At 41.1% G+C, this 27,473-nt stretch overlaps 1 protein-coding gene across 5 annotated transcripts in view; it reads left to right on the top strand.

The window, feature by feature from the left end:
- The window catches only part of CNKSR3 (CNKSR family member 3), a 60,053-nt gene extending 33,623 nt beyond the window's left edge, over positions 1–26,430 (top strand). For 2 of the 5 annotated variants that reach the window (XM_040597387.1, XM_040597389.1), the window contains 11 exons: positions 3,859–4,061; positions 5,306–5,393; positions 9,279–9,320; positions 11,228–11,347; positions 13,081–13,140; positions 15,944–16,012; positions 16,750–16,983; positions 18,716–18,840; positions 21,916–22,124; positions 22,574–22,675; positions 24,172–26,430. In XM_040597387.1, coding sequence (XP_040453321.1) covers positions 3,859–4,061; positions 5,306–5,393; positions 9,279–9,320; positions 11,228–11,347; positions 13,081–13,140; positions 15,944–16,012; positions 16,750–16,983; positions 18,716–18,840; positions 21,916–22,124; positions 22,574–22,675; positions 24,172–24,470 — 1,551 coding nt within the window. In that variant the 3' untranslated portion in view covers positions 24,471–26,430. The remainder of the gene's footprint in view (positions 1–3,858; positions 4,062–5,305; positions 5,394–9,278; positions 9,321–11,227; positions 11,348–13,080; positions 13,141–15,943; positions 16,013–16,749; positions 16,984–18,715; positions 18,841–21,915; positions 22,125–22,573; positions 22,676–24,171) is intronic. The other 3 variants (XM_040597390.1, XM_040597388.1, XM_040597391.1) reach the window with 3 other exon arrangements.
- The last annotated feature ends 1,043 nt before the right edge of the window (positions 26,431–27,473 follow it).

Raw genomic sequence — 27,473 nt, 5'->3', positions numbered from 1 at the left:
GACATAGGGTGCTCTTGACTGCTGGCTTCAGCCTGTGTTTTGGTGAAAGCAACTTTGCTGTTTTAAATTGGGAGCGATAGGAAAATGTGACATGTTCTTTGGTTCATGAGCACCATCTAAAACCTTTTAGTTGCTTAAATAAGTAAGTATTGTAGCTTGAGTTCTGTAGAAATATTTCAAAAAAGCCTGCTAAGCTTTGCACTTCAACTGTGTGTCACTGTGAAGGCTGTTTGGTGTGCTGCCATGCTATCAACATTTCTATCTGTCCTGAATTGGGGCTACAGCTCTGTGACAAGTTAAATTAATCCAAGTCAGCTGCTGCCTCCACCCCCTCCTGCCCTCTGATTAGTGATCTTTTGTGCTTGCACTCACCTGACCCTGTGGTGAGCTACTTCAGAGAACTAAACCAGCTGAGACCATGCTACTATTCCCAAGAAGGGAATAGAATGATTTTTTTTAAAATGGTTTAGTTCCCCAAACCAGCCCTCCCAGTAAACTGCAAGTCAAGGAATGGAAAAATTGCAGGAGTAGGTGGTTGTGTGAGGTGGTCAAGACAGCGTCAGCTTGGACAGAAACATTACTATACCTGGTGAAGGGGCATAGTTTTATGTGTATTAGAGCAAACGGGTCAGGACACTGGCTTGCTTCTGGAGCAGAGGTGGTTTGGCTTATGATGATCCTTTGTTCTAGGGAAGTTTGTCCCTCAGGGTTCATCCATAGCTGGAGAATTCAGTCACCTGTACTGAAGAGCCGTGTGCTCCCTGTTGTGCTGCATAGGTGTAGTGCATAGCCAGGACTTTTCCTGGGGCACAAACTGCTAATTTAGATATTTCAGTTATACTCTGTGGAGTCTCTGGGTAAATTGTAGGAAAGCTTTGTGCAGTGACTGAAGAACTTGGCTGTAATGTGCTCTTGATAGGCTGTTGGAGAGACCAGATGCAGTTATAAGCTGGAGGCCCTGCATTTCCAGAGGCAACACCTGTGTTGCTGAAGTCCACCTCAAAACTGAGAACTACTTGACAGAATTACTTAAAAAGTAGCTGAACTGGAAAAGTCACACCAGACTGATCTGCTGTATAAATAAGGTGAAAGAGGTGTGATAAGGAGTATGTAAATGTTTTGGGGCCAAAGCCAAAATCTGACCTGGTGTATGAACATGTGCCCTCTTAAATGCTGGGGCTGTCTCTAATTGCAGACACCCACAGATGGTGGGCACAATTTCTGCATCTGAGTGACAGAAAGAAAGACCTGGAGACACTTAAATATATGAAGACTCTCTCAAGTTCTGACCAGAGTGATTAGGTGGTTATACCACTGTACAGAAAAAAATCTGTTATATTTTCTGTACCTTTATGGAAGGAGGGGGATCAGCATCTTCTAATTCCCCTGTTGAAATGTCCCCTTCTTGGCACGTAGCTACTTTCAAATTCTTGTGGTCCCAGAACTTACCCTGCATCCAGACCTGTTGTGAAAAAGCATTCCTCCAAAAATAGACTAATATGCAATGCCCTTTAAGGAGAAAACTAGTTGCAAGAAATACATCTGAATGATGCTGTTGTGCATTGGTGTTTGTGGTTTGTGGTTTTTTTTTTTTTAATTAAAAGGTGATAAGTTCACACATGACAGTGTGAAAGTACTTTAATGTTGTTTAGTGATCCAAATCTTTCAGTCTCTGATCCTGGAAAATTTAAGGATATCCTTTGCTGTTGCAACAGTGGCATTTTTTTAATTGGCTATGTCCTCCTAACCCCTACTCCTGGCTACGCTTTAAGGATACTTCCTTGCCAAGAGCCTTTGGAGGGAGGTAGGAGGCACTTGTGTAATTTACACCTACTGGGATCCTATCCATAGGAGGTGGTAGATACTGTAAAGGTAGCTGAGTAGCTGAAACCTCCCCTTACACTCATGGGCTTCTCTGGAGCAAAGGTTCTGTTTCGTCTTTTCTAAATGACTTAATCTAAGGTATTCCAGCATTTTTTATGGATGCTTGACTATGGAGAGAACGGACGGAGCCACAAGCCAGCAGTGTAGCCTGGCAGCAGAGTCAACAGCATCCTGGGCTTCATTAATAGGAACACAGCCAGCAGAGGGAGGGAAGTGATTATAGATAGCCTTTTACTTGTCACTCATTAGTCTACATCTGCTCCCAAGGAAAGATGTGGACAAACCAGAGCAGGGTTGATGGAGGGCTACCAGGTTGGGCAGGGCTGGAGTACTGACCCATGAGGAGGCATTGAGGGACTTCAATCTGGGGAAGAGTCTGCTTCAGGGAGGCCTAACAGCAGATCCCCAGCACTTATTGTGGGGGCAAACACAATCGGCAGAATGATGGAGCTGGGATGTTCATGGTGGTGTGTGGTGGGAGGATGAGATGCTTTGGGCAGAAGTTGAAATGAGGAGGTTCAGGCTGGGTATAAGGAAACACTTTCCAACCTTGAGAACAGTCAGACAGTGGATCATATTGTCCAGAAAGATTGTGCAGTCTCCATCCTTAGAGGTTTTCAAGACCTGATTTGGATACTGAGTGAGCTGGTCTGAGCTCACAGCTGAGCCTGCTGTGGGCAGGAGGTTGGACTGAGACCTTCTGAGCTTCCCTCCAGCCTGGGTGATGTTGTGATCCTGAGTTTGAGGCACTGGGAACCCCAGGCAACTTGTAATTGGATGGAATTAAGATTTGCTTTAGTTGATTTATTGTTTTGAGGGAAAGGAGAAAGCAGATAGTGGAGCTGACTAAACTATGGAACTTGGAGGTTGGCAGCAAGAATCTGCAGCAAAAAAAAAAAAAAATAGAGAAAAGGAGGTTTTTTTTATTCTTTTTGGGTAGGGTTTTTTTATGTGGGGTGGGTAAGGTGTGTGTGTTTATATCTAAGAAAAGTAGGAATTTGCACTTTAAAAGAACTAAATATTGCCTGGGACATAACTTTGAGAAGATGCCCACAGAGGTTTTGCAAAGTGGAATAACTCAAAAGTAAAGATACTTAGCAACATGTTGTTGCTTAATTCATACATTTGTACACTGACAGCAAGAAGAAAATCTTTATTGCAAAGTTGTCTTCAGAACAGATACAATATAACATTTCTGACTTGTTTGGAATGAGATTATCAACGTCTTGCTTAAAACAATTGGGTTTTAACCTTACAGAGTGTGGTTTGGTTGTATTTGAATTTATAAAGTTGAAGTTACAGGCAGGACTTACATATTTTCTTAGGGTTCAAAAACTTTTATAAAGATGCTGTTGAATGAAAAATACGATGTCTAAAAATGGTTTTAATTATGATGTATAGTGTTAATGCAGTCCTCAAACTTGCAAATAATACAGCAAACTGCTGTATCAAGGAGCACCATTACTGAAAACTTGTGATATAAATATTTATTCAAGCTTTTGACTGTGAAATTACATTTGCTTCCTGTTGATATTTTTTATCTCTTGCCAGATTAAACTTATCCTTAGTTGTGAATGAAATGTTACTTCAGTGTTTATGTACCACAGTATAGAAAACATTTTAAGAAAAAACAGCATTTACTTTCCTTTAACAAAAAGAAAAACAACACAAGACTTTCACTCCAACTACATTTTTAAAGGTAAACGACATCCGATAGGACATTGGGACTTCACTCTGGTTGAAAAGTGTCCTCAGATCTCATTCCTGTCAGAAACTGAGGGGGTTTGACACCCAGAAAAGTATTCTTTAGTGGCTGTAGTGTTGAACAAATCTTAAGAATGCATTTTTGCCAAAATCAGATAAAAATTGGGCAAGTCCTCAGGCCTTTCATCCCATATGAATTTGTAACTTGTGGCATAATAAATGGGAAGACTCAACAGGGATATCTATCAAGCTTAATAATATTCCTTGCAGAACTATGGCCTTGAAACAGACAATATGAAGAACCTGGTTCTCAAGCTGCGAGCATCATCCAACAATCTGCAAAATTATATCAGCAGCCGTAGGAAAAGTTCAAATTATGATGGAAATACCTCTCGCAACCCCCCCAATGAATTCCTTACTTCTGTGGTAGAGCTTATTGGTGCTGCTAAAGCCTTGCTGGCATGGTTGGACAGGTAAGAATCAAGTATTTCTATTTTATTTTACTGCTATAATGAATTGCTTTTCCTCATAGGGCAGTTTTTAGACACTTGGGTTTAAAGATAATCTTGATCTCTCACCTTTTTTGGTGTTGCCTGAAGGCCTCTGGTGGACAAACATAATCTAGGGTACCTACTCTTGTGCTTCCACTCTTGCTGAAACCAGTGAAACTGTTTACATACCAGTTTGGATACAATGTTTAAAAGCAGGAGTCTTCCTGTCTGGGTCAGTTTCTCACACATGTGACTTCTTCCTCTTCCCTTCTCACTTTCTAAATCATTGTCATTGGCAGGCCTCTTTCCAAATGAATTTTTAATATTCTGCTGAAATTGTGGCCTTAGCTGTACAATTTGAAAACTGAGTAGTGGGAGAGACCGTGCCTCTGCCTGTTTCTTGGTTTGTGTTTTGTTGTTTGTTTTTTTTTTTTTTTTTTTTTTTTATACTACTTCTATTTATTATTGTTTTTGCTTGGCAAGAGCCATAGCTGTTTTGTGACAGCTGCAGCAGAAACAAACAGGCAACAGAGCCGGTCAGGTGCTGGCAGGGATGCTGTCCATGATAACAGATGAACATAAATTCTCAAGCCCCTTGCCAGCTTTTCTGAGAAGGAAGGTTAGGAGGAGAGCTGCACAGGGACTGGCAGCAAGGAGCGCTTTTATCCTTCAGTATCCCTGTTCTCCAGCAAGGAGTGTCCAGGCGGTGATGTTAACAGTTTACACCTCTCAGCTGGTCCTTTTATCTCACCTTGTTGCTGGCAACTTGCCCTAAATATCTTTTGGAACTCACTGTTGGCAAGGTGGCTGGTTTGTCCATTTCCAGACCGGCTGGAGTTACTCCTCAACCCTTCTTCTAGCTCTTGCAGCTGTCTGGAGGGTCTGAGGTAAGAGTCTAGGCTCTAAAGCTACCCAAGGGTGTGATTTTAATAACAGTGTGATCTGACCTGAGCATGCAGCTGAGAGAACTATAGTTTGGAAAATCGATCATTTCTTCTGGTTTTGCTCTCTGAACTTGCTTACTGCAGGGCTAGACATTCACCAATTTTGATGCAAGGATGGAGCAAGACTGAGCAGCCAGGAGTGTGTATATATTATAAAACTGTATCCTTATGCTTGTGTAGATGTCAGTTACAGCTGTTACTCTTACATGCTATTCCACACTGATAAGGGAGGATGGGTGAAGACTGGTGCCTTTGATCTAGAGGAATTTTCTTTTGTTGCAGGACACCATTTACAGGTATTGCTGACTTTTCATCAATGAAGAACAGAATCATTCAGCTCTGCTTGGATCTCACTACTACTGTTCAGAAGGTCAGATGGTTTCTTTTCCTCTTTGCTTTCCAAAAAGGAAGGAAGGGGGGTGTTTGGAGAAGCAACATGCTTGCTATGTGCAGAGTGCTAATTAGAAGGTAGATCTGGAAATGAGAGCTTACTTGAAACTTTGAAGGTCATTTTCAGTTGTCCATTTTTCTGACTTGTTCCCTCCACCACTTTATTTCCAATTTTGCTATTGCTGGCTGTGTCTTACGTAACTGGTTTAAAGGCTACTCATTTTCTTGAGCTTTAATGGAAAGAGAGTTAGATTTAAATAGTTAGTCGGCATTTGAAGATTTTTTCAACATTTGAAACAGTTGTCAGTGCTAACTCTAACAAAAATATGACTCCGTTGCTGGTTATATCTGTGCTTGCAGAATCTGTAGGTCTTGTCCCATACACAATGTTCTGGCCATCAGATGGGAAATGCTGCATGTAATGGAAGGAGCTGCCACCTTGGCAATACAAATCCCACAAGCTAGACAGCTTCTGCCAGGAGTGAGAGACCACAGTGTGTTGTTTCAAAACTTTCTATTTATCAACTGTATGATAAGCACTCTCATTGGTAACAGCTAAAAGGACATGTAGAAACTGTGGTAGCCTTGGCAAATGATATAATTTCACTCTCTGGATGATACTGCCTGTATTAAAAACTGTTCTGACAGCACGCCACTGCTTTGGCTGTGAGGCAGTGCGTGCACACTTCAGTTGCTGCTGAACTTGCTCCTAGCTGTTGGTCTGTGGCTGTATATTGTGCGAACTCTAAAGGACCATGTCCTGTGATACTAGCGAGCTCTCCCTGTTTTGAGGGCATGATGTCAAAGGACAGAAGCATCCTGTGAGTTGTCAAGCTATGATGACACCCAATTATATCACTGGATCATTGCGAAAGGATGGTGTCTGGATATTGTAAGTTGAAAGGCACACAGCTTTGGCTTGCTGCTGAATGCCCTTGTTTGGGCGCTGCGTGTGCAATTGCAGAAGGTCAGTGATTTACAGCTACAGATTTGCAGATTGTGAGGTAGAACAGTAAGCACTTCTAGCAGCAGATGGTGTTCACCCAAGAGTGCTACAGGAACTGAGATATGAGATTGCTGAACTGTATTAATAAAACTACTAAAAATGGTGTCTAATCTGTCAGTTAAATCTGCCTTTGATGGCAGAGGAATGGAAATTGGAGAATACAACCCTAGCATTTCAAGTGTCAGTACTCTGCCAGTTTGATATGGGCTATAAGAAGTATGGGACTGGTACATATATGAGAAAGCATTGATGGGGAAGAATCAACGTTATTTTGTGCTGGGAGACAGCAGATACATTAAAATGGCCTGAAGGATTCTACTAATGGGGAAAAGAGAGATACAACTGAAAAATATTTAGGTGAGTTTTTAGACATCAAAAGTGTTGTTTATTAGGGAATAAAGTGTAGGAATAAATGGTTGGTTCTCATAGTGGAGAAGAGACCAGTGTGGCTCTTGAGGAACCAATGCTGCTCTGCATAATCATAAATGATGGGTGAAGGTGGGTGAATAATAAAGCAAGGTGGGACTGCAGTAAGATTCCTGTTGACTTTAATGAGAGCTACATGGGTACAAGGAACAGAGTTTACTCCACTGTTTTTTCAAGTTATATGGCAAACTTTATGTTAAAATAATAATCAGAAAGTAGAAATGAAGAGGAGCATAAGGCATTCATAATGTTGAGCAACTGGGCTGTGTGATGATAGATGACATTCACTATTGATTGATGCAGATGTATTTAGCAGAGAAATTATGCTGATGCATTGTGATGATGTCTAAACTTTGTAGTAGTGCCTTGAAACTTTTGACAGACTCTAGAAAGTGTGACCTCAGTCCTTGGAGGTCATTACAACAGTGAACAGGGTGTTAAGACTTATGTTCTCTTATGTTTTCATATCTGAGCTGTTTAATATATATCCCTGGTGTGTCTGTATCTGGAGGACCGGACTGCATGGTTTTTTTAGATTTCTGTATCTAAAAGCACAGAACAGAGGTAGGAGGGAACAGAAGAAGTGCCGAGGATAATCAGAAGTGTGGAACAGCTTCAATTCACAGCTCCTGAATGCATTTCTTGGGCATTGTGTGGTAGTTATGCAGGTCGAGGTGTTGTGGTGGGTTGACCCTGGCTGGACACCAGGTGCTCACCAAAGCTGCTCTGTCATTCCTCAGCTGGACAGGGGAGAGAAAATAAAATGAAAGGCTCATGGGTCGTGTTAAGAACAGGGAGAGATCACTCAGCAGTTATGGTCACAAGCAAGGCAGACTAGACTTGGGGAAAATTAATTTAATTTATTACCAACTAAATTAGAGTAGGATAATGAGAAATAAACCCAAAACATAAAAATACCTTCCCCCACCTCCTTCTTCCCAGGTTTAACTTCACTCCTGATTTTCTCTGTCCTCCCCTACGTGCAGTGCAGGGGTATGGGATTTGCAGTCAGTTCATCACACATTCTCTGCTGCTGCTTAGTCCTCTGGGGGAGGGCTCCTCAGACTCTTCTGCTGCAGCGAGGGGTCTGTCCCATGGGAGACAGTCTTTCTCAAACTTCCCCAGTGTGAGTCCTTCCCACGGGCTGCAGTTCTTCATGAATTGCTCCAGCCTGGGTCCTTCCCATGGGGTGCAGTCCTTCAGGAACAGACTGCTCCAGTGTGGGCCCCCTATGGGGTCACAAGCCCTGCCAGAAAACCTGCTTCAGTCTAGGCTCTTCTCTCTATGGGTCCACAGGGTCACAGCCTCCTTTGGGCATCCACCTACTCTGGTGTGGGGTCCTCCATGGGCTGCAGGTGGCTATCTGCTTCACCATGGGCTGCAGGGGCACAGCCTGCCTCACCATGGTTTTCACCATGGTCTGCAGGAGAATCGGCTCTAGTGCCTGGAGCACCTCCTCACCCTCCTTTGCTGACCTGGGTGTCTGCAGAGTAGTTGCTCTCAAATATTCTCACTCCTGTCTTCCACTGCAATTTGTTGTGCAGGATTTTTTTCCCCCTTCTTAAATGTGTTATCCCAGAGGTGTTACCACAGTCTCGCTGTTGGGCTCGGCCTTGGCTGGCAGTGGGTCCATCTTGGAGCCACCTGGCGTTGGCTCCATTGGACATGGGGAAGCTTCTCACAGGAGCCACCTCTGTAGCTCCCCACTACTAACACCTTGCCATGCAAACACAATACAGGTGTCAAGGGTAAATATATTGAAATTTAAGCTTGTGTAAATGCTTGGCTTTTGAGTTTTTTCTTCTTATAGATACCGTAAATCTTGTTTTGCTATTTACTTGCTGTGTTAAGTTTTTAGTCTGAGAATCTAATGCTATTCTCGAATTTAGCTGTCCTTGTTTTCTGCAAGGACAACTTCTGTAGCTTGTTACACGAACTTGTTTCAGATCAAAGACTTTTGTACCTGGGCTGTGTAAATAAAGCTTTGTGTACAGTCCTCTGGCCCTCAGGAATGTCATCAACAGCATATTTTAAAAAAAGTCACTCTTCATTCTACTTCTAACAATATGTTTTAAATCCATTTTGATGCCTGAGTTGGGGTTTATTGGTGTAAGGCAAGCTTGTGTGCCTGGCCTTCTGAGAGGCTAGTTTTATTGTGCAGGGTTCTGCTTTTCTGGAAAAGTCTGCTGCTGTAATTGAATCCCATGTTCTCTTAGTTTTCAAGGTTTATTATTGCTTTCTGCCAGGGCCAGAGAATAGTTGTTTAACAGTACATTTGAGCCCTACTGGGTGAAACTAATCTGATTAATCCCTGCAGCATGAATAACTCTATTTCAGTTCGGGGTTAAAGTGGCAGTTTTGCAGAGTTTTAGAGATGATGTGTTTAGATGTTTATTGGTTAATGTAGGGCTTTTGTTCTTGTTTTGTTTTTAGGACTGCACTGTGGCTGACATGGAAGATAAAGTTCAGACTGTAGTAAGTACATGTTTCTGTTGAAACCCAGCTGCCTGCATTCACATTTATTTTACTGGCTTCTATGCTGACTGTATGAACAACAGCTTTCCAATCCCACACATACAAGCATGTCATGCAAGTAAACCTTATGGGCTGTTTTGTGAATTTTCTTTACTGTAGAGGAAATCGATGAAATTTGGACCGGTAGTGTGTGTAATAACATGGAATTGAGTATACCTTGATGCTTCATTGCACAACTATTTTTTTCAAGAGAATTTAGACCTTAGATTTTCAAGGGAGAGGTGTTACTGTAGAATGATTGTAAGCTAAATAAGCCAATTATGCCTGTGATATGCATTTAGTGCTTTAATAGGCAGACACTATGCCTTAGTAAGCTTCTTCATGTAAAAACTGCTCTGCCACCGAACTGAAGTTCTGTTTCTGTATTTGAGATTGAGTTTTCAGGCTTGGTTGAAGCAGCCTTGTGACCAAGTGAGGAGCGTAATGGAATGCTTTTTATATTTTGTAACGGTTAATCATCGCTTCCTGCTTTTGACATGAACCAGGCTGTGCTCTTTGATAAGGCTTTCCGCTAGCTCATAGATGCGTAGGAATTTAGTAGCACAATAACTAAAAATAATTTTGTCCATAAATAATGAGACCACGTAAAAGGGATTTTTTGCATCTTTCTTTTTCCATTTGTGTACACCCACTCTGGAAGTCGGTATTGTTGTTTGGAGTTCCCTTGTTTGAGCAGTTCCTCACATTCACACTTAAGCATTGTTTTGATTTATTTTATTGCTGCTCTATAAATCTGATGTAAAACAAACCGAAAAACTTTGGAACTATTGTTTGGACTATTGTAATCCAAACCAATGTCTTCCTATGAGACTGCTCCCCCATCCTGCAATTACATATGTCTACTTTGACTCAGGGTTTCAAACCCTTGTGAAAGGTGGCTGACCTTGCTGGTTCCCGAACTGTGTGTAACTAACTACTGTGCTGTGTACTAATCCTCTCTCCCCTCTGTTAAACTTTTGTAACCTACTTTGGGTTCCAGCATTGCTTCAGTTAATGTCAAGACCCAAAATGCACTGTGGGGCATTAATGAAATTTGTGAGCGTAGGGAGAGCACGGATTTTTTGGACTGATTTCTGTGTGTCTGTTCTGCCAGCGCTGCCGCGCGCGCGCGCCCCCCCCCCCCCCATTAATTAGCCATTCTGCTAGTTAAAAGTTCTTCTAGACAGAGCCATTCTGCCTTTGACTTTACTGACACACAGGCAAGGTCAGAATTTGCCTGTAGTTATAGCATTGGCTTAGGATCAGTTTTGTTTTGATCAAAATGAAATATGAACTTTGCCTGCAGAAGCATTCCAGAAGAGGTCACTTTAGAGGCACAGTGGAGAGAAGTAATGCTGAAACGCTGAAGTGTTAGATGTCCTACCTTATACTGTAAAACTTTGTGTGGATAAGTCAGCGGCCAGCACCTCACTTTCTGACACATGACAAATTTTATTCTCATAGCAGAAATGAAGAATAAAATGAAAAACTGTCAGTTGTTCCCACAAGGAATCATAAAAATGTTTGTGTTTTGATGGGTTATACTTTGGTTAAAACAAACAAAACCCAAACCCAATTTTTTTCTGGGTTTTGTGTGTTTATTTTTTTTAATAGAGGATGTGTTGGCATCTGTTAGTGATGGTAAGGTAGCACTAATTGAAATGAGTTGTTTGTATTAGGTTACAGTAAGAAGATAAACATGCTATGGAATAATCTGTACAAATGAATCTTTTATTTCAGTGATCTTTAGCTATGATTTATTAGTAGACCAAGCCTTAGAACTCATTTCCTTTCTCCTTTTGAAAACTGAAAGAGGAAGAAGCCAGGACAGAAATTTTGTAACTGTTTTTTGTATGTTCTCATTGTAGGCCAAGACTTTAAATGGCATTTGTGATAAAGCCATCCGATCAACTACAGATCCATTGATGAGCCAATGTGCGTGTCTGGAGGAGGTTCATTTAACTAACATTAAACCTGGGGAAGGCCTGGTAAGAACCAATTCTGGCATGTCCCAATGTCCCCAGAGTTTAATAGGTAGTTTTGTGTGTATAGCAAGATATTTCAAAACCAGTAATATCCTATGGGGAACAGAAAGAGGCAAGGGGAGGAACTCTGAAGGCTAATTGTCAGATGGTGTGCTGGAGTGGCTACCAGAGATGGGTATGTATTTTAATAGGTTTGATCCCAAGTAGTAATTTTTGATGGTGAGTTGTTGGAGATCTATGTCTTAACTAGGATATTGGGGAATTTACAGATGCTTGTGAAATCAGTTGCTTTATTTTTGCAGGTTATCTTAACCAGCTGTTCTTTCTAGGTGGGGTTGGGGATGAAAGAAGGTGGTGAGAAATTGTTTTGAAAGACTATTTTATGTGTGTTTCTAGCAAGATTGAGAAGAACATGCGGAGTTTTGAGGCTTGCTGTTATTATAAATGAGAAACCTTTTTAAATGTTTAGTGGTCATGTAACATCACTGAATCTATTTAGTTCAGTGGATGCTGCTTAGCTGAGTGCTGGTTATGAGAAACTAAGTTTGAAATCTTGGTGGATTTTCTGGCTGGGGAACAGACATGTTAGAATGAGTTGGAGGGAATTTAAATTCTTAAGTGTATTTGTATTCCTTCCCTGGCCCTGGAGGCAGAAGTGATGAACACTTTTAGAGGAACCTTTAGTCTTACTGTGCTATATAGTTTTACCTAGCCCACTGGATTTGACCAAATCAGTCCCGCATTCTTGAAATTATGGGGACTTCTATGTTAATGCACAAGCTATAATGAAGCAGAATCAACTTAGCTCGGACTAGAGTAAGAAACAAGGAGGTGGGTGCGTACAATTAGATACTGATAGGCAAAGAGGGAAGGGAATTAGCTGGAGAGGAAGGGGAAAACGATCTTGTGTTTTTCCTTATATTTCTAAGCAAGTGTGGTAACTTCAGGCAGGTAAGTTGCCTATGACTCCTGAATAACACCCAGTTCTGTACAGCTCAGTGAGTGCTTCGAACAGTCGTAGGTAGGAAACAGATGTATTTGTTCATAAATCATGAAACAATGTACTGATGACCACTTGTGGGGAAATCGATGCAATTATTAGTTAATAATCTATTGGTGATTTTAATTTGGTGTTCATATGGTTGATACCCGGTTCAGTTGAGTTTGTCCTTGCGTTCACACTCAGCAATAACGTTTAGAGCCACAAATACTTAGTTCTGTCAGAGCTTTTATTGCTTATGTCAGCACTGTGGTTACATGGCAGTCTGTATATTGACTTGCCAAGAGAAATTGTGAAAAAACAGGTAGGCAGTATTTGTAGCCCACCTGTGTAAGTGTGCTTTTTATGGAGACAGCTAGTGGTTGTCCAGTAAAACCTGTAGTTCTCTAGTGCAGGCTGGGCAGAAAGGCCAGAAAGTTTTGTTCAAGGCCAAAGACCAACAAGGCAGCAAACCCAGCAGTGTTTGGTGTTACCAACGAGACAATGTTTCTAAATTGCATTCCATATATTAGGTGTTTTAAGTTGTTATAAATATTATAATTAATTACAGTAAAAGTGATCTGTGAAGAGGTTTAGAATATTGTAATATTAGACCACACACTTTTCTAGGGAAAAATATGTGAATTGTTGGGTGTTTTTAATAATGTTTTGAGTCTGTTGCCAACAGTTGTTTAATCAGATAAGTTATGTGGGTTTTTGCCTTTAAACTTGTTTTGCATTTTCTACTTGCATTTAGGGAATGTACATCAAATCGACTTATGATGGATTACATGTAATTACTGGAACTACAGAAAATGTAAGTGAGGTAAATGTAGATTAACTCAGGGTATCTGACAGTAGCTTTGAGTTAGACTTCTTTTTACTACATTTTCCTGTTTTACATATGACTTCAATGATATTACTGCTTTAAATACTGTGTGATGCATCATTTGTTTATCTACAATTTGTAAATATTTTGTGTCTGCATGTTTCAGTGTTAGTCTAATTAAACCAGTTTCTGCAAGTACATGAGTGAGTTCAAATGTTTGGCATGAAAATAATTGCTTTAATAAGTTACTGTATCTGCTTTTCTGAGTGCTTATGGTATCTTGCTTAACAAAGTCTTGAATGTATTTGCTCTTCCCTGGCAAAGGCAGTGTCCCCTAATGGGAATGTTTAGGTGGTAGTGTGTGAAATTCAGTAATGAGTAATGAAATCTATGAGGTGTCCAGTGACAAAAATACCTTACAGAGTAAAAAGACTGTGGAAAAAGACTGAGTGGTTTGTTGGAAGTAAATGGTCAGCATAATAGGCAACTCCGTTTTTTGCTGCAGTTGGTTTCTTATTTCATTCTTACACTGTGAGTTCTCTGCAGCTGAGCCTTTACTAAAGGCTTCTGGACAGTCAATGCAGTGGACCTCTGGCCAGCAGATGAGGCTGGTGGGTGATGCTGGGATGTTGTCAGATATGCCACTCTACAGGAGTGGTGGCTGAAAGGGGGGGGGGGGGGGGGGGGGAAGAGATATGAGTGGAGGATCTTTGCTTTTGCAGAGGTGCATTTTCTTTCTTTTTCCTCTTTTGTGAATAGGAAAGAACCAGTGGTTCTAGTATACCTCTGCCAAGTTCAGGGACCAGGGAGGAGTAGGTGAAAATCTGTGCTTGCAGTTTCGAGTGAAAACTGAAAGCTTTTATAGCTTTTATGCTATTACCCTGGCATAACTCTGTATGAGATCTGAAACAGAGACCAAGTCCACTTTGACAGCAATTTCAACATTAGCTAAGTGCAAAAGAGTGTAATGCTGACTGCCAACAAGCTGCCTGTGCATATAGATCTCATTTTGAAGGCGAGAAGTGGGGCTGTATTGCTTCTATAGCTTTCAGTGTTGACCTAAATGCAGTCCTTTTTTATTAACACTGGTTATTTCTTTGGGGAGGCTCTTTCCTTTAGAGCAACAACACTTGACAAGTGATTTGAGATCTGTAAACAGCTGATGTCTTTTGGGTGGTGTAGGATCATTTAGGTGACCCAGGCAGGGGTCTTAGTTCAATTTTTTTTGCTAGGTTTCAAATGGTATTTAAGTAGCTATCCCCAGAAGCCGGTGTGTTGAGGTGCAATTCCACTGCAATCCAAAATTAACAGTACTCTGCATTGGAAGGATAGGGAAGTCTGTGCATTTCGTAGCAGTCAGCCAAGAGGATTCCCAGTTGTGCCATCTTGCTAGTGAATTCTTCTGTCACTTTGGCCTAGATCTAAACTTTGCTTTTTCCTCAGTTCTCAGAATGCAATCGTGGTGTCGCGCTAGCTGGCACTTGTTGTAGGAGTCCTCTGTGCAAGGGTCCCCCCACCCTCCCTCAGGCAGGCTGTTGATCGCCCAAAGGACAGCTTTGAAATGAGCTTTGTTTTTCACAAACTTGACTTTGGCCCAGCATTTTTTTTATGATATTGGTTGACTCATATATTGAGCCTTCCAGGGAGGCATTTCCTCTCAGAGGAAGCGAGAAGACAAAGAAAACGGGGTTACTCAGATATCTGGAGCCTCCCACAAACTCCCCCATGTTGTCTTCCCTTGTTGCACTGTTTATTCCTATTGTTTCTTCTAATAAAACAACTTACTTGAGCTCTGAAGGTGTGATGACGAGGAGAAGTACTTAGTCCTGGAGTCACTAGGAAGAGCTGGCCTGCTGCCAAGTGGTTACTCACGGGGTGGGGGGAATGGGAGGAGAAGTTGTGCTGTGCCTGGGGTGCAATATAGCAAGGTAGTATGCCTGTGCACTTTGGGTGTTGTCAAGGCTGGTCAGAGTTGGTGTGTTACAGCAGCAAGACTGTTTTTTATAACTGCAGTGATAGCTTGTGCATGGTACCACCTGTAGATAAATCTAAATAAATATTGTCATGTTTAGCTATTCCTTGCTAATGGTTCCTTAGAGCTTAGGGTTTTTTTTACAGGAAAATTGTATTTCAAGGTGTAGTATTATTATTGTTATTAGATAGGTATTTGAAAAATACTTGTCTACACACACTTGATGTGTGCAAGCATATGTTTATATTTGTTGACCTGGATGATGCAGGCAGGTGATTTCGCATTGAAGTTAGTAGCTCTTATTTACATTAGGAATCAAAAAGGGAAAGTGCAATGGACCTGTGTTGTGGGTTAGAGGGGTTTTTTTTTGGTCCTGTGTTCTGTACATTGAGAATCTTAGTGTGTTTTTTAAAAAATCGGTATACAATTTATTTGAAAGCTAAGTTTAAGATGGCTGTTAAGAGAAGACTTCTGTCCTAACATAAGTCCTTTCCCACTGCTGTCTGAAACTTCAGTACAAACTGGAGGAAAAAGGGCAGTGTAGACTGTCCCAGGACTGAAGTACAATTTGCCCTATGACAGATTCAGGTTATGCCTTCTCCCTTTCCCTGTAGTCCCCCAATATAAAAAAATAAATTGTAAGTTGAAGTCATTTGCATTTTTCAAGTCATCAACAGATGTAATGTGTGACCTAGCTGTGTGAAAACTTTCAGTGATGCTTTTCATTATAGGTACAACCTTTGATTTAGCTTGGTGGGGGTGGTTATGGGAAGGAAGAAAACCTGCTGAACCGTGTGCCTCTTGTTTTCCTCTTTGTAGTCCCCTGCTGATCGATCTCAGAAGATTCATGCTGGTGATGAAGTGATCCAGGTTAATCGGCAAACTGTGGTTAGTAACAAACAGCCATACCAACTTCCCTTATGCTTGCTCTGCAATGCATGCTCCCAGAGGTTTTAAATGGATGAGGTCAGGAGGTGGTTCTGGTGTTTCCCTGTTAAAATTATTGCGGCTTTTTAACATTTTCAAGACAAATTTTATTCTTTGCAATATTTTAACAAAATAAATATGCAGTATTTCACATTCAAATATTGTATGCATCATTAAAATACCTCTTGTTTTATTTAAGGCCTGTTTTTAAAATGCACTGTTACAATCTACTGAAATGCAAATAAAAACAGCTTTAAAAAAACTTAGGTATTTGTCAAATCATTTGCATCTGGGAACTCAGATAATTTTATTACATTTTTGCTTAGTATAGGTAAGCAATGCCTTTCAGTGTGAGAAACAAGCATGACAAAAGTGGTTCACTGTCAATCCCTGTTAATCAATTTGAGCACATTCCATGCATCTTTCTGGGACTGGAGCTGAGGCATAAAGCATTGCTTGATATCTTGGTGTTTAATTTACAGCTAAAATCTACATAAGTAGAGATGTTTCTTTGAAACAAAACAAAGAACGACCTTCCAAAAAAACTTCCCTATTTTTTTCTTAGTTTTGGCTATTTTGGATATCTTTTCTCTGTTTAGGTTCAGGTTAAAACAGATTGGCTTAGGAGATTGTTTTTTCTTGTTTGCTCGCTTTCAGAAAAGCAATGCTAAATAAAAGATGTCTTTATTCTCTTTCAGGTTGGATGGCAACTAAAAAATCTGGTGGCAAAGTTGCGAGAGAATCCTGCTGGAGTTAGGCTGCTGCTCAAGAAACGTCCTACTGGCTCCTTCCATTTCACTCCCGCTCCGCTAAAGAACCTGCGCTGGAAACCACCCTTGGTGCAGGTGAGAGGCTGCTGGCTCAACTCTAACGCCAGGATGGGAATGCCTTGGTCGCAACCTGAAAAAGAGAAATACCAGAAATGCTCCCAGGTACTCATGTTTAAATATAGGTCATGGAAGGTTAGGTGACGTGGCTGTCCTCTTCTGATTCCTAGATAAATGGGAAAATGTTCTTGTCTTTTCTTTTCCTCTCTTTTTTTTTTTTTTTTTTTTTTAAATAAAAACCCAGATAATGCCTCTCTTGGTACATGAAGGGATTCAATGCAAACACAAATGTGATGGTCTTTTTAATCAGTCTGTGGGCTACTGGGAGAGCTTATCTGAGACAAAACTGCTGAAACCACTGATCTGTAGGGAATTCATCAGCATGGAGTAATAAATGCTTTCCCTATTTAGCAGAGTAATGTTTTTGCTGAAATAACTTGGATTGTTCCATGTATTTGTCCTGTTTTTAGTCTGGTGAAGGGTGGGAAAGAGTGAGTGTTTTTAAGAAGTTGTTTAAACTACTTGTTTAAATAAGATTTGGTTGTTGGGCAATTCACAGATTGGGTAATGAGCAGACAGAAGGTGATGTTGATAACTCTTAAATAACTGTGTTGAGGAACAGATTGTTAGTATTAAGAGCTCCAAGCTTCTTAATACTTAACTGGAAGAAATAACCTAATTGAATCTGAACTGATTACCTGAAATAAAGACAACCAGGGAGAGTTTCTGTTCCTGCCTCTGTTCTGACACAGGTCTCCCTACAGCTGTGGGGATAACTTATCAACCCATGAAATGACAGTAGGTATCACAAGTCTTGACGCAGGCAAATTTTTCTCAAGCTGTGTAGAAGAGATGTGCACTTGACTCCTTTTTTTTATCCTTCCTTTCACCAGTGTGTATGTCTTGTTTTTGTGGCATTATGCCTGTCATTTAATCAGAGTCGAAGGAAAAAAACCCACCACCTTGTGAGTTTTCCAGGGTAACCCAAAGCAAGGACTGTTACAGGTGTGAGGAGCTGAGGTGGGCTGGGATATAAACTGTGCCAAGCGGTGTTTCCTTGGGCAATGAGTGATTGGAGAAGCCTGCTGACAGTTACGGGCTCCAGTGTGCTGACTAGTACAATGCAGGCGCTTGTGCACGGGTGCTATTAGCTGAGCGGTCAGAGTGAAAGCCTGGCAGGCCCTTTACAAAAAGGGGAGAGTGCAGTCCTTTTTCCTGACAAAGGTGAAAAGATCCTTCAAGCCTTTTCTCTCCTGGAGGCAGACAGGAACCTGGCAAAATGCTGGGGACATAGAACTGAGCCACAAAGGGCAAAATGGCAAACATGCTCAGATGAGCAATACCAAATGTATTTTTTCTTTGCTTCCCTTAAGCTACTTATATCCCTTGGCACAATCTGTGGTAAACTTTACTGTATTCCTGCCCGTGCCCCAGGCATCGGGACTGTATGAATAAGGGTAGCATGAGCTGGCTTTGTAAGTGTTGCAGATCATATCTGCATTTAACAAATAGCATTCTTTTAATGGATCTAAAAATAGAAGAAGGGGTTTTGTGTCTGCTTTTTCTGTCTATAGAATTTGCAGGAAAAATAGAACTGGGAAGAGCAAAATATTCTTGAGCAACGCATTACCCGTGGTTGGATTTCTGTAGGAGGGACTGCAAAGCTAGCCAAAAGTGGGGGTGGAGGAAAATGTAAATGCCAAGAGTTTTTAATGTGTTTATTAAGCATAGAAATAGTAGTTCACCAGGTGATGAAATTGTACTATTGATTATTGAATTATCTTTTTGTGACTGATAAATCAATGCTCAGATGTTTGATTGCTGTATAACGTTTCAGACCAGTCCTCTGCCAACTTCAACCCAGTCACCAGAAAGCACCATGGATACCTCGCTGAAAAAAGAGAAGCCAGCCATTTTGGATCTTTACATACCACCTCCACCAGCTGTTCCATATTCTCCTCGGTATGCAAGTAAACATGCACTACTGAACATAAAACCTCCTTTATTACACTTGTTTCTGAGCTGGGTTGCTGTTAGAGTTCTGACCAGATTAGCTTGAGGAAATTGCAGATCTCAGACTTTCTTATGATTCCTTAAGTGCATAGGATTGCTTAAGCTTACACTTAAATGTATAAACCACCTGGATCATAATAGATGTTGTTATTAGAAGATTGTGTGCCACACAGATCAGAGTTGTTCCCAAGACATGAAGGGATGGCATCTCTGGTTTTGTTGTGGGGCTATGTTTTTGATTTTGTTTACATCTGACTGCACATAGTGAGAAGTCATTTTTGACTGTAACTTTTTCCAATTTTTTTTGTTTTTGCAAATTAAGTAACTGTTGTGTGAGTTAAGATCGAAAGAACTTATTTAAATTGCTAAACCTGCAAGTTGTATAAAACAGGAATGTTCCCACTGAAGGGAAGGAGGGAGTCAATTCATTCAACTTCTATTATTTTTTTAATTCTGCAGTGTAACCTATAAAAATGCAGACCTGCATACAGAAAAAGTGGGATAGGGAGTGGGTGCGTGGATGGTATGGCTAGCTTTTGTTTCTCCTCAAGGCCGTGTTGATTCCTGCCAGAACCTGCCAGCTGACTTGGGCACAGTTTTCAGGGAAGGCATGCTTCCTGGCCTGCCTTGACACTTTAGGTTACATGTAGGTAGCTCATCACAAAAACGCTGACCTTTTGCTGTGGGACTTGTACGGGAGGAGAGCCTGCTTCTTGTCATGTAATAGCTGATACAGAGACAGAGGCTGTATTTCTGCACTCTTTGGGGGAAGTACTGGAGCCAGAGGTTTCTCAAAGGTAGGTCTCTGTACTGAAGCTGGACCCACCTTGATCTGCTCTCTTCCGATTTTCATGTTTACGTGTGCTCAGTTCTTCTAAAAAAAATATCAAATTGCTTGGCATAAAACCAAGCATATAGATTTAGCAGCTGAGTTTAGAATGCCATGGTCTTTTCTTTAAATTGCTACATTTCAGGCACATTGGTGAATTATGTGCATGTGCTCAGTTTGTTTATCTTTCCTAGACAGTCACAAAATTCTGTCTAGATGCTTTTAGACCTGAATCCCTGTTGACAAGAAAGGAAGTAGCAATGTGAGCTGTAAAACTTGGCCTGAATGATGTGTGGAAATGGGAATGCTTCTTGACGTTGACTTCTGAAGAAAGCAAATGTGGGAAGCAGTGACAGCCAGGAAAAGGAGAAAGGGCAGTTCTTCAGCCTTCTGTTTGGCTATTTAATTTCACCTCTGCATGTTTTGGTCTAGTCTTGAAACTCCGGTGTATTTGTGTTAATTTTTTTTATTATTTCCACACACAAACACCCATCCCCCCATCTTCCTGTTCTCTTCCTTTCCTGGCATGCATCTTCTCTGGTCCACACTGTGGACATAGAGCAGTGGCTGATTTCCCTCTCCATGGCACAGTCTCCACATGGTGGTGTTGTATGTATGTGGAGAGCTTTCCTACAGTTGTGATGTAACACCTCTGCAATTCTCAGTCCCTGAATCTTCATAAATAACTCCCATTCATTGAGCTCTAGCATTCTTCTTGATGAAGAGCTGGAAAAAGTGGTATGCACTAGCCAGGGGCCGTTGTGAAAACAAGAATATGTATATGCTTAGTCAGCTGTGTATTTTTATGCCTGACTTGACTGATGGTTGATTAAAGCAATAAGATTGTAGCACGGGAGCATGGGCAGGGAAAAGGATAAAAAAAACCAAAACAGGCAAATCTTAACTTGGAGGGTAGCTTTTCTTCCAAAAGTACTCATGAGGAATGGTTCTTAAAAACAGCTGTTCCTGGCTTTTGGAATGAGGGATTGCTCTGAGAAGGGAGTTCCTGCAGCAGTTGGTCAAAATCAGACATACGTACGCTATGAATTTATTACAGAAACTCTGAAGGTGTCTCACTTTTGGATGGAGAGGGAAGGTGATGAAGGTGCCAAGGCGGCCAGTGGCATCTTGGCTTGTATCAGAAATAGTGTGGCCAGCGGGACAAGGGAAGTGATCGTCCACCTGTACTGGGCACTGATGAGGCTGCATCTCAAACCCTGTGTTCAGTTTTGGGCCCCTCGCTGCAAGAGGGACGTAGAGGTGCTGGAGCATGTCCAGAGACGGGCAATGAAGCTGGTGAAGGGTCTAGAGAACAAGCCTTATGAGGAGTAGCTGAGGAAACTGGGGTTGTTCAGCCTGGAAAAGAAGAGGAAGTTCAGGGGGGACCTTATTGTCCTCTACAACTACCTGAAAGGAGGTTCTGGGCAGGTGGGTGTCTGTCTCTTCTCCCAGACAACAAACGACAGGATGAGAAGAAATGGCTTCAAGTCATGCCAGGGGAGGTTTAGATTGGATATTGGGAAAAATTTCTGCAAGGAAACGGTGGGTGAAGCATTTTAGCAGGTTGCCCAGGGAGGTGGTGGAATCACCATCCTTGGAGGTGTTTGTAAAATGCATAGATGCAGTGCTTCAGGACATGATTTAGTGAATGGACTTGACAATCCTGGGTTGACGGTTGGACTTGATGATCTTAAAGGTCTTTTCCAACCTAAATGATTCTGCGATTCTATGAATACTCAGTGGCAGTTATTGGGCTATTATAGTGACTGAAAAGTATAGTCCTACAGGTTGTAGGTATTGCCATTATACAGAGATGGATAAATCTATATATATCATTCCTCTGTCACAACTGTGTACTGAAAAGGAGGTGAATTCGGAGCTTTGATACTCTCAAGGCATAAAGGTCTCATTTCTTAAGCTTTTTCAGGGGTAGTACCTCTAAACTTCTCTGTGTGTTAAATTGCTGGCTCATTAAAAATGAACTGGCATGAGGGCATAGCTTTCTTTTTTTCCTTGGTAAATATGTTTATAGTTAAGTCTTCTATCACCTGGCTTGGGTTTTCTTTTTCAGCTTGTTTGCAGCACAATGCCAGTTGTCAGGAGCGTGACTGGGTGCCAGAAGTATCTTTCAAACTTACTCTTGTTTGTAGCATGAAACTCTTTAAGCTACTAACTGAAGTGAAATGTCCTTTCAGAGATAAAAAGGGGAGTTTTGTATATGGAGGAGGCAACAAACCCAGTCAGCCGCTACCTGGGTCCAAGGGTGCAGAGTCTCCCAATTCTTTTCTGGATCAGGAGAGTCGAAGACGAAGGTTTACTATTGCTGATTCGGATCAGTTGCCTGGATATCCCTTGGAAGCAAATATGTTACCAGCCAAGATGAGGGAAAAAACACAGTCCTATGGTGAGTTCATTTCTCTTTCATTATTCCTGTTACAATAGACGCTTTGGTCAGGTTAGAATAATTTGTGTTAGAAAACTGCTTGATAGACAGTCTGTGCAAATTATGAATGCAATTCCACATCTAAAATAATTACACTTAAGTGCTGTTATTTCTTTAATGAATGCCATTCAGCTGAGTTCTGCTGCTATGGTTAGCTATTTCCATGTGTATTTTAGTTAAACTTTGTGTCATTATGTCCACTACTACTGTAAATGAGCAAGAGTGTGGCTGTTCAATCTCAGCACATTGCTTTCCTGTATTTTACCAGTGGAAATACCTGAAATATTTTTTCCTGCAATTGTAAATCCTTATTGCTGTATCTCTCCCTTTGCTTAATTGTGAAAAGTATCAATTTAATAATTGCTTTCCTAAACTTAATGTAATTCCTTAACCTTCTGTGTTGCCTTTAGGAAAACCTCGTCCTTTGTCAATGCCTGCTGACGGGAGCTGGATAGGAGCTGCGGAACCCTTCTCTAGGCCACGAGCACCAGGAAGAAAAGGCAAGGCTTTAGGTCTTGTTTCTGTTTTTCTTCTCTTCCTCTCCAAAATTTCCTTGGGGTGAACTGGATGGAGGTGTTTAAATTGGGAATGGAGGACTGGTGTTTGCATATCGCTGAACTGACCCAAGGTGATAATTGTTGGTTTTAGCAGGATTGCCAGATGGTAGCTGTGAGATTTAGAAGGCTGTTCAGTGCTGGGGCTCAAACTTTTGTTGTCCCCTCTTTGAATTCTTGTGAGTGTTAAAAGTAGGCTAGAATGACTAGGGCAGATCTGTACTTACCTCTTTATAGCACAGTTTTACCATTTTGCTCTTACCATATCCCCCTTTCCCTTTCTTCTACACTTAATACTGATCATAAAACTCCTTTTTTGATGTCTTTGTTTTGCTCACTGTGGAGGCTGTTGTAGAAGCAAGTTCTCAAAAGTAAAATGTAGGGCCCTTTAAGAGTTGCCGTTTGCTTCAATTGCTGCTAGAAAATAATGTGTTCTGCATGTGCCACAGAATGGGACAGAGGTGGAAGCTCATAATGTTGGGTGTTAGGTTGGGTGGCTTTTTTCCTTCCCCCACTGCCTTTCTCTCCCTCCCCTGCTTTTTTATCTGAAAGGCTATGAGTCCTGTTAGAGTGGGAAATAAGAAAGGATGACTATTTAGTCTATTCTTGAAATAATTTGTGAAAGCTAATGTGTAATTCTAGGCAAAAGAGAAGCTGAATCGCATTATTTTAATGTAAAAATAGAACCTGATAACAAGAAGCATCAACCTGGAGGGATAGCAGAAACAAGCTAAGTAACCAGTCTAACAGAATGATCACCAGGTGGCAGGGCTGGTTCTTGTTTGTGTTTTGTTTTTTTTTTGGTTTGGTTTTGCTTTTGGTTTTGTGTTGGCTTTTTTTAACACTTGTACTTAAGTGCTGCAGGCTTGTATGCAAGCTGTATTGAACAAAGGCCTGTCTAGGCTGGTAGGATGTTTCCAGCAGCAGCTGCCATGGTCAGGTGTCTAGGGAAGAGAAAACTGGAGAAAGTATCACAAATCAATCAGCAAAACTAGGGAAGCGTTTATATCTTTATCTGCAAAATTAATTTCTGTTGTCCAGAGTAGTATTTTTAACTTTAGGTAGTCATGAGTTATGTTCAGATAAACGTGGATTCAAGTATGGTCTATCAGCATCTTGAATGATATGGTACGAGGTTTGGTAGGTCTTGCTCTTGATAAATTGATTTGCATGTAGGTAGTCTGTACTAGCAGTTTTGGTGTGTGTAAATCTGGAATTTAACAGTTCAATGGTATCCTGTGAATTTATTTTGTTGTTTGTGTCGCTTTAAAGAAATTAAAGGTGGAAAAAGCTGTAAATCTATGGACAGCTGCTTATGTCCAAGCGTGTTATGAAAAATAACCAAAATCTAGGTAATTTGAAACATAACCAGAATTCTTTTTTATAAAACCAGAAAAGTTGGTGGAGGATTCTGAAGTAAGCAATAATTGGTTTTCCTCCTCCTGTTCATACAGGTGAAGATGTCCTCTGCAGGTACTTCAGTAATGAAAGGATACCCCCGATCATTGAAGAAAGCTCTTCCGCACAACACCCCCTCACAAGGCCTGTGTCTGACAAACAGTTAGTGAGAGGAATGGATTATATTCGAGGTAGCAGGTGCTTTATGAATACAGACCTCCACAACAGCGCAACAATTCCTTTTCAAGAGGAAGGTGCTAAAAAATCCTCTGTTACATCATCCACAAAATCTTCCTCCGCAGAGCCCTCGCTGCTGGTCAGTTGGATCACAAGACTGAAATTGTTGACTCACTGAGTAATTGTTCACAGGACTGATACCAAGTGCCTTTGCTCATCGGTCAGACTTCTGTACTTTTCAGCTTAACTGATGCATAGTGACTAATGCTGTTTTCTTTTCCTGGAAAAAAATCTTACATTTTTGCCTTTTTGTTTATGATTTTTTTTTTGATGGATCAGAGGGTTTCACAGTGCAAAGTGGAAAAGATAAAGATCAAGTATTCCTCCTGGCCAAAAGCTCAAGGCATTTATTCCCTGGAAATGCATAACATTTCAGTGATGCAGAGGCCATACATGACCTGAAACACACATAATGACTCAGAGGAAACCATTGCATTATCACTGAAGTCCAGTGGCACTTCAGTTGTCTGAATGCTCAGAGGCTGGTGTGACTGGCTTGGGTGTCAGAGTATGTAGAGCTCAGCAAAAAATGTGTTACTCTCCTGACCAGGCAAGATAAGTGGGGAAACAGCAGTTTCATGCAACTTAGTGATGCTGTTGCAAGTACTGCATGAGATCAACCTTGTGAGGAAGAAGTAGTGTCGCCGTTCTTTCTCTGATATCCAGAGATCTTAGGAAGTGTTAGGAAGAGAGTTCTCCTATGCAGAGATCTTAGGAAGTTGGACTAATTTAATTATAAATCAATCCAACCTGATATATAATCCATTTTATTGAAATCACAGTACAAGTAAAGAGTGCTGAACAATTGCAGTGCTTATCCATAAAAGTATATGGATTGCTACAACATGCCAAGGAAATGCATCTGTAGAGGTGGTAAAAGAATGTATATTTTTTTCCTTAATTGTTTAAGAATGATTTGCTGTTAACCAAAGTGAGCTTTTAAAGACAGTCCTGTTGGACTTACAAGAACTTTTACAGTGGTTCAGTTTTTGAATGATGTTGTTTTTATGAAAAATATATGCTATGATACATTACAATTGTAAGACATCTTGCTATTTTCTATATAGCTCAAATTTTTTCCCCCTCCAGAATTCTAAAATAGCATTGGGTATTTTGGGAGGAAAATAAAACTTCTTTAACAAAAGATGAGGATATTAAAGAGGTATTGTTTAAAAGTGAATGTACATAAGATTGTTAGAATGCGAACGGTTGTGTTTAAAAGTAATTTAAATGTTAAATATAGTTGTATATATTTTTTACTCTTGCAGATATAGTTTGTACCTTCCTGTCTGCGGAACTGGGCACAGATTAGTCAAATGAAAAGGAAAAGAAAGTCTTTTGTATTCCCTGCTAATTGTAAGACTAACTATTTTTGTAGATTATACATTACCAATAGCCTTTACTCCTTTGGTCTTGCTGAGAGGAATAATTTATATTTAATAACTGGGAAGGAGGAAGTTTAAACACTAGTTTGCACTTTGGACTGGGGCAGGAATCATATGTGATAATGTGAAGACATGACTGTTCTGCTGCAGCAAGCTTATGAAGATGTGCTACAGCCCTGCGGAGATAGGGTGTTATATTCTGTTCTCAATTACATTTGATTGTGACTCACTCATGATTTAGGTGGGGGCTGGTTTGGACCTTTCTTGGTTGAAGCAGATTATAGTATGTCTGTCTTGTGCCACTCTTCTCTGCATCCCGAGGTGGCAGTCAGTACTAGTGATGTGGCCAAACACAGCTGCGCTGCAGAGTTGAACCTTAGACCAGTTTGGTCCTGCCTCTGAGAAGAGGGCTGAAACTGCCTTGTTGTAGGCACTGTGGTGTAGTATGGTCCAGCCTCAAACCGACTAACTGTTTTAAATGAAGTCACAGTTACTGCACTAGATTAAAGTCAGAGACATTGTCTAAACAAGACTTCAAAATGGAACTTTTGCTCATATTTCATGTCTTGTTTTCCGTGGTTTAAAAAATGAATGGGGAAGCATCATGCATATTAATGTGGAGAAGCTATGGATGTACTTGGTTCCTTTGGGTTGTACCTGGGCACTGTTTTAAGACACTGAAAAGTTTGCTTCCTTTGGTTAGGTTCTTCTGAAGTTTGATCTGAGGGTAGTGAAATAAGCTTGCCCTAACTTAACATGTAGCTTTAAACCACTGCAGCTATAAGGAAAGAGGAATTTGTAAGCATTTAGGCAGAATGAAACTTGCGAGATCTGCCTTGTTGCCTAAATAAAAGCTAATCACCTCCCCCCTCCTTCCCCCTGCCAAAAACCCACCACCTAACCCAACCAACCACCAACCAACCAATGTTCTCTCCATGTTCATCCTCTCCCTGCTCCAGCATCCGAACTATGCGAAATTAAGGTATTGAATTTGTCTTTTTTCAGTCCATGAGGATTTCTAGTAGCTGATTGTCCAGGGGAAAGAATTGCCTGGCTCTTATGAACAGGGAAACAGAGGTACTTTTTGGAAATTACCAGGAGTGGTATTGCAGTTTCTCAGAATTACAGAATGGTTGAGCTTAGAAGGGGCTTCCGGAGGTTATCTGGTCCAACCCTGCTGCTTAGGCAGGGCCAGTTGCTCAGGACCATGTCTAGACAGTTTTTAAATATCTCCAAGGATGGAAACTACACAGCCTCCCTGGGCAGCCCATGCCATTGCTCAGTTACCCTCAAGGTAAAAATCCTGTTTCCTGATGTTCAGAGGGAACCTTTTGTGTTTCAGTTTGTGCCCACTGTCTCTGGTCCTGTTACTGGGCACCACTGAAGAAAGCCTGGCCCAGTCATCTTTGCACCCTCCCTTCAGGTATTAATACACATTGATGTCCCTGAGCCGCCTTTTCGCCAGGCCAAACAGTCCCAGCTCTCTCAGCCTTTCCTCACAGGAGAGGTGCCCCAGTCCCTTCATCGTCTTTGTGTCCCTTTGTTGGACACTCTTCAGTATGTGCATGTTTCTCTACACACAGGGGAGCCCAGAACTGGACACAGCCCTCCACATGTGGCCTCACCAGTGCTGAGTAGAGGGAGAGGATCACCTCTTTCAACCTGCTGGTGATACTTTGTCTAATGCAGCTGAGTTTCCACTGTAAATTAGCCAAGATCATGGAAAACATTCATGC

The sequence above is a fragment of the Falco naumanni genome, chromosome 6 (genome assembly GCF_017639655.2).
Source record: "Falco naumanni isolate bFalNau1 chromosome 6, bFalNau1.pat, whole genome shotgun sequence".
Lineage (NCBI taxonomy): Eukaryota > Metazoa > Chordata > Aves > Falconiformes > Falconidae > Falco > Falco naumanni.
This window is presented reverse-complemented; position numbering and strand designations above follow the sequence as displayed.